A 7,649-nucleotide genomic window follows, 5' to 3' on the forward strand; every position below is an offset into this window, starting at 1 on the left:
ATCTCTGGGACACATTGAAAGCAGTATGCAGAGGGAAATTTATAGCACTAAATGCCCACAAGAGAAAGCAGGAAAGATCTAAAATTGACACCCTAGCATCACAATTAAAAGAACTAGAGAAGCAAGAGCAAACACATTCAAAAGCTAGCAGAAGGCAAGAAATAACTAATAACAGAGGAGAACTGAAGGGGATAGAGACACAAGAAACCCTTCAAAATATAATTGAATCCAGGAGCTGTTTTTTTGAAAAGATCAACAAAATTGATAGACTGCTAGCAAGACTAATAAAGAAGAAAAGAGACAACAATCAAAGAGACGTAGTAAAAAATGATAAAGGGGATATCACCACCATTCCCACAGAAATACAAACTACCATCAGAGAATACTATAAACAACTCTATGCACGTAAGCTAGAAAATCTAGAAGAAATGGCTAAATTCCTGGACACATACACCCTCCCAAGACTAAATCAGGAAGAAGTTGAATCCCTGAATAGACCAATAACAGGCTCTGAAATTGAGGCCATAATTAATAGCCTACCATCCAAAAAATGTCCAGGAACAGATGGATTCACAGCCGAATTCTACCAGAGGTACAAGGAGGAGCTGGTACCATTCCTTCTGAAACTATTCCAATCAATAGAAAAAGAAGAAATCCTCCCTAACTCATTTTATGAGGCCAACATCATCCTGATACCAAAGCCTGGCAGAGACACAACAAAAAAAGAGAATTTTAGACCAATATCCCTGATGAACATCGATGCAAAAATCCTCAGTAAAATACTGGCAAACCGAATCCAGCAGCACATCAAAAAGCTTATCCACCATGATCAAGTCGGCTTCATCCTTGGGATGCAGGGCTGGTTCAACATACGCCAATCAGTAAACAGAATCCATCATATAAACAGAACCAAAAACAAAAACCACATGACTATCTCAACAGATGCAGAAAAGGCCTTTGACAAAATTCAACAGCCCTTCATGCTAAAAACTCTCAATAAACTAGGTATTGAGGGGATGTGTCTCAAAATAATAAGAGCTATTTATGACAAACCCACAGCCAATATCATACTGAATGGGCCAAAACTGGAAACATTCCCTCTGAAAACTGGCACAAGACAGGGATGCCCTCTTTTGCCACTCCTATTCATCATAGTGTTGGAAGTTCTGGCCAGGGCAATCAGGCAGGAGAAAGAAATAAAGGGTGTTCAATTAGGAAAAGAGGAAGTCAAATTGTCCCTGTTTGCAGATGACGTGATTGTATATTTAGAAAACCCCATCATCTCAGCCCAAAATCTCCTTAAGCTGATAAGCAACTTCAGCAAAGTCTCAGGATACAAAATCAATATGCAAAAATCACAAGCATTCCTATACACTAATAAAAGATAAACAGAGAGCCAAATCATGAGTGAAGTCCCATTCACATTGCTTCAAAGATAATAAAATACCTAGGATATGAAGAACCTCTTCAAGGAGAACTACAAACCACTGTTCAATGAAATAAAAGAGGACACACAAAAAATGGAAGAACATTCCATGCTCATGGATGTGAAGAATCTATATGTGAAAATGGCCATACTGCCCGAGGTAATTTATAGATTCAGTGCTATCCCCATCAAGCTGCCAATGGGTTTCTTCACAGAATTGGAAAAATCTACTTTAAACTTCATATGGAACCAAAAAGACCCCACATTGCCAAGGCAATCCTAAGCAAAAAAGAACAAAGCTGGAGGCATCACACTATCTGACTTCAAACGATACTACAAGGCTACAGTAAACACAACAGCATGGTACTAGTACCAAAACAGAGATATAGACCAATGGAACAGAACAGAGCCCTCAGAAATAATACCACACATCTACAGCCATCTGATCTTTGCTAAACCTGACAAAAACAAGAAATGGGGAAAGGATTCCCTATTTAATAAATGGTCCTGGGAAAACTAGCTAGCCATATGTAGAAAGCTGAAACTGGATCCCTTCCTTACACCTTATACAAAAATTAATTCAAGATGGATTAAAGACTTAAATGTTAGACCTAAAACCATAAAAACCCTAGAAGAAAACCTAGGCGATACCATTCAGGCCATAGGCATGGGCAAGGACTTCATTACTAAAATGCCAAAAGCAATGGCAATAAAAGCCAAAATTGACAAATGGGATCTAGTTAAACTAAAGAGCTTCTGCACAGCAAAGGAAACTACCATCAGAGTGAACAGGCAACCTACAGAATGGGAGAAAAATTTTTACAATCTACCCATCTGACAAAGGGCTAATATCCAGAATCTACAAAGAACTTAAACAAATTTACAAGAAAAAAATCAAACAACCCCATCAAAAAGTGGGCAAAGGATATGAACAGACAATTCTCAAAAGAAGACATTTATGCAGCCAACAGACACATGAAATAATGGTCATCATCACTGGCCATCAGAGAAATGCAAATCAACACCACATTCTCACACCAGTTAGAATGGTGATCATTAAAATGGTGATCATAGGAAGCAACTGGTGCTGGAGAGGATGTGGAAAAATAGGAACGCTTTTACACTCTTGTTGGGACTGTAAACTAGTTCAACCATTGTGGAAGACAGTGTGGCGATTCCTCAAGGATCTAGAACTAGAAATACCATTTGACCCAGCCATCCCATTACTGGATATATACCCAAAGGATTATAAATCATGCTGCTATAAAGGCACATGCACACATATGTTCATTGCAGCACTATTCACAATAGCAAAGACTTGGAACCAAGCCAAATTTCCATCAATGATAAACTGGATTAAGAAAATGTGGCACATATGCACCATGGAATACTATGCATCCATAAAAAAGGATGAGTTCGTGTCCTTTGTAGGGACATGGATGCAGCTGGAAACCATCATTCTGACCAAACTATTGCAAGGACAGAAAACTAAACACTGCATGTTCTCACTCATAGGTGGGAATTGAACAATGAGAACACTTGGACACAGGGTGGGGAACATCACACACCGGGGCCTGTCGTGGATTGGGGGGAGGGGGAGGGATAGCATTAGGAGATATACCTAATGTAAATGACGAGTTAATGGATGCAGCACACCAACATGGCACATGTATGCATATGTAACAAACCTGCACATTGTGCACATGTACCCTAGATCTTAAAGAATAATGATAAAAAAATATTGGTATGGATGTATGTGTGGGTTGTGTTGCTAAATGCCTAGAGGAAATTCTGGAAGGGTATACAGAACCCTCTGGACAGGGGAGAGGGATTAAAGGAATGATGAAGTGGGACTTTCCTTTTTTTATTCTTTATATTTTTATATTTTAAAATACACTAAGTATTTGTAACTTTCATAATATTAGGATAAATTCTTTAATTTTTGTGCCTTTTGGTAATTTTATTTTTTTGGTAAAGTTTTACTTTTTTTTTTTTTTTTTTTTTGATAGAGAGTCTCACTCTGTCACCCAGGCTGGAGTTCAGTGGTGCGATCATGACTCACTACAGCCTGGAACTCCCGCGCTCAAACAATCTTTCTGCCTCAGTCTCCCAAAGTGCTGGGATTACAGGCAGGGAGGCCAAGGAAGGAGAATCACTTAAGGCCAGGAGTTCGAGACCAGTCTGGGCAACATAGTGAGACTCTATCTCTACAAAAAAAAATTTTTTTTTAATTAGCCAGGTGTGGCTGGGCAGGTGGCTCACACCTGTAATCCCAGGAGTTTGGGAGGCCAAGGTGAGTGGATCACCTGAGGTCAGGAGTTTGAGACCAGCCTGGGCAACATGGTGAAACCCTGTCTCTACTAAAAATACAAAAATTAGCTGGGTGTGATGGTGCAAGCCTCTAATCCCAGCTACTCAGGAGGATGAGGCAGGAGAATTGCTTGAACCCAGGAGACGGAGGTTGCAGTTAGCCGAGATCGCCCCATTGCACTCCAGCCTGGCCTGGGCGACAAGAGCAACAAACTCCATCTCCAAAAACAAACAAAAAATTAGCCAGGTGTGGTGGCATGCACCTGTAGTCCCACCAATGTCAGACCTCTTAGGGACCACAATTGGAGAGTCCCAGTTGTGCAGAACAACACTGAGTCACAAATGTATATTCCTGGTAATCTTCCCTAGCCAGTGTCTTATGATTAAAACAAAAGTAAATATTTTAGGATGCAAGCAGCAAATCTCTAGCAAGTATTGTTGTGATTCAGTAGCCATCGTACTCTGAGAAAGAAGGTTGTCAGTGGGAAGACAATTTGGGCCTCACTGTAGCAAAACCTCCTAACTTGAATCTGCTGGGCACAAGTGAGCCTTGATCTTAATGTACAATAAAACAGCCAAGCCCACAAAGCCCTAGATTGTGGGTTTAAATAATCGGGCTCAGGGCCACTGAAACAGGATGAAAGACATGTTTATGGATTCAGTATTGAGTTCTGGGAGCCAGCAGCCACGTCAGCAGAGGTGGAGTGTGCCCTACCTTTGGGCAGAATCCAAGGCTTTTAATTATAGATAAAGTCACCTGCTTCCTGATTTATGCAAAACACTTTGGGAATGCCAGTTATTGAGCCATCACAACAAGTTAAGCCATTTAAGACACCATTAAGATAAGGAACAGCTTTCTGCCTGAAGAAAACAAAATATATTTCCCAAAGTTCCAAACTGGCACAGGCCATTTCCCTATTCCCCTTGCCAAGGCCACCTGTCCTTTTCTCTGCACTGTTGAGTTGTTGAGTGTTCTCTACCTTCCTCCCTCCCCACTTGGTTTTCCACCCCTTCCCTGGACCCAGAATCACTTAAGTGCCTTCCACAGGGCACCTGGCTTACATGGACACTTGAGTGGAAGTTTGCTAAGAATAGCTGTGGCGTTGCCCCTCTGTTCCACAACTGTTCTCAGGACTACATGTGTATTTTTACCCAGTATCACTTCTTTTTAAATGGCAGAAGGTTGGAGCTTCTCAGACAATGTGATTTTCCTGTGGCCTAAACTGCCTTAGGTAAAGCATCGAGACTAAGCCAAAAGGCTATTGCTGGGTCTCTCGGCTCCCTTTCTTTATTATCGCCAGCAACCATACCTTTTCACACGCCTCTGCATTTTGCCTTCCCACTCCACCGTCTCTACCAGGACTCAGTCCCATGTGAACTTGGGTCCTGGGTATGGCAGAGCCTTCCTCATTACACTCTGCCTCCTTGACCCGCTGTTCCCTCCCTTCTTTCCTGTAGGAGAGCTGCTGCTGCGGGGACAGGTGGGAGTAGGTCAGGAAGCTGGATAGAGGCACACATTTCAAAGTTTTATGTAAAAAATTTGAGTTAGTGGAATTACCAGAACTAGGAGTGAAGCCTTAGCAGGTAGACCTTTCAGAAATAGTGAAAATGAGTCCCAAAATCTCAGTGGTGAATTTTTCTGAGAAATGTTACAGAAACATAAAGTGACAAATTTTTGTCTTTATCTTGATAAGATAGATTAGTAGAAATTGAGAAGAGACTGTCCAGTTTTTTTCTGTTGCTTATTTGTATAAGCCCAGTACATTGATGGACTATATTGGAGTCCCTAAGCAAATGTCTGCAGGGACTAGGCAGTTAATACAGCAAACTTCAGAGGCTCATCTGCTTTAGCCAGTTCTTGCCTCGGTATGTTGGAATCATTGTTGCCACATCTGATTTTTCAAGAGAAGCTTTAAAATCCAATTTGTATGTGTGTATGTATGAATATGTATATGAGAAAGCTTTCAGTTTTAAAATGTTGGCTCAAATTTTTAAAAAGCAGACCAAAGAAGACTTATATTCCGCCTTTGCTCTAGACTTAGAGAATCTGTTCAGGATAAAGCTTAAAGAAAAGATGACAATGGAAAAGAGCCATTGGTCAAGTGTTAAGTACTGACACTTAGGGTTTCCTGAATATAGTAGTGAGTGCTACTTTAGAAGAGATTCCCTCTAGTTCAAATGCAGTTACCATCTCCATATACATGCTAGCAACTCACAATTTAAATTCTCTTTGACATAATTTGTAGGGTTCAATCTCCCTCATCCTTCTTTTTCTTTCTTTTCTTTCCTTTCTTCCTTTCCTTCCCTCTCCCCTCCCCTCCCCTCTTTTTGTTTTTAAGAGATGGGGCTTTACTATGTTGCCCAGGCTGGAGTGCAGTGGCAATCCACAGTGCGATCATAGCTCACTGCAATCTCGAATTCCTGGCCTGAAGCTATCCTCCAGCTGTAGCCTCCCGAGTAGCTGGGAATACAGGCATGCACCACTGTGCTCAGCTCTGCCCTCCCTTTTTAAAGATCAGACTGAAGTTTACGTTTTTTGTATCCATAGGGCTGACTTTGCTCAGGAAATTTACAACTTACCTAATTTGAACGCAGCTGGCCAAGTCTGTCTTTCCCTCCAGGAATGTGCACACTTGTGTTCAGACAATTTAGCGGGTTGGGGTGTGGAGGAAGACAGATGAATAGTAGGAGCTTTACTCCAGCTTCTAGCTGGGGATTTTCTAAGATACCGTCATCAGAAAAGGAAATATAGCCCGAAGTTGCACCTATATGGAAGGACCTCATCCTGCAGGTGGCAAAAATTTCTAGTATGCCTGTTAGAATGAGGTTCCTTCCTGAAACTAATGGGAGATCTAGAATTTAAACCTATGTCATTCCCTGGTAGGTAATCAGAAATCAATTGGAAATTCCTGCTTGAAGAGATAGCTATTCTTGCCCCACCTCAATCCTTCCAGCACAGATTTGGGAGATACCACCCTTCCAGTGGAGGCCTAAGTGGCCAGTGCCCCCACTCACCTTCTGAGGCATGTAGGGCTGCACAGACAGCCAAGGCCATGATGGCAAGTCCTGTCTGCTGCATTCCTGCCTGCCCTACTGGCACTGACAGCAACACAAGTAAGGCTGTTCAATCAGGAAATGAGGCTAAAAGTGTCCTTGGGCACAGAGAAAGTGTAGAGGAAAAGTAAGCCAGGTGGCCCCGCCCTGGGAGGTGTTCAGAGTATCTGTTTCTCATGTTTCTTTCCTTAAGGCCAGCTCCTCCCCGACTTATCAAGCTCCTAACTTGTGTTCACCCTGCCTGGGGGTCAGGGGATGTCAGTGGAGATCCGGCAGCTGGCAGGGTCACTGTGAGTTGGGGTATGCATCAGAATCATTTGGGAAACATTTTTTTTTTTAATTTATTTATTATTATTATACTTTAAGTTGTAGGGTACATGTGCATAACGTGCAGGTTTGTTACATATGTATACTTGTGCCATGTTGGTCTGCTGCACCCATCAACTCGTCATTTACATCAGGTATAACTCCCAATGCAATCCCTCCCCCCTCCCCCCTCCCCATTCTTAGCAAACTATCACAAGAACAGAAACATTTTTAAAAAATCAGTCTACATGACTCTCCCCTTTCCCTGATTTGTAAACCAGAACTCTCGGGTAGGAGACCAGTCATTTGAAGCTTGTAAAAGCTCCACAGGTGATTGTAATGGACACTTGAGGCCCATTGCATAATCAATTTTTAAGTAGCTTATGGAAACCATGAGTTTCTGGGGACAAGGGTGACAAGTCATAAAAAAATTATCTTTGTGGAAAGATACGGAATTATCAAAGCCCATTCTGGTCTTGGTTCACAGCTAATCCAGGGACTTGGAAAGCAAAGGGACTCCTCCTTGGGTTGTTAGCATTCTCCCTTTCATCCA

At 41.9% G+C, this 7,649-nt stretch overlaps 1 protein-coding gene across 2 annotated transcripts in view; it reads right to left on the reverse strand.

Annotated features, from left to right (window-relative positions):
- Positions 1-6,890, reverse strand: part of CCL28 (C-C motif chemokine ligand 28) — a 31,763-nt gene extending 24,873 nt beyond the window's left edge. The window contains exon 1 of one of the 2 annotated variants that reach the window (XM_025388544.1): positions 6,752-6,890. In XM_025388544.1, the coding sequence (XP_025244329.1) occupies positions 6,752-6,815 (64 nt within the window). In that variant the 5' untranslated portion in view covers positions 6,816-6,890. The remainder of the gene's footprint in view (positions 1-6,751) is intronic. The other variant, XM_025388545.1, reaches the window with a different exon arrangement.
- Between the last annotated feature and the right edge of the window lie 759 nt (positions 6,891-7,649).

The sequence above is a fragment of the Theropithecus gelada genome, chromosome 6 (genome assembly GCF_003255815.1).
Source record: "Theropithecus gelada isolate Dixy chromosome 6, Tgel_1.0, whole genome shotgun sequence".
Taxonomy (NCBI): domain Eukaryota; kingdom Metazoa; phylum Chordata; class Mammalia; order Primates; family Cercopithecidae; genus Theropithecus; species Theropithecus gelada.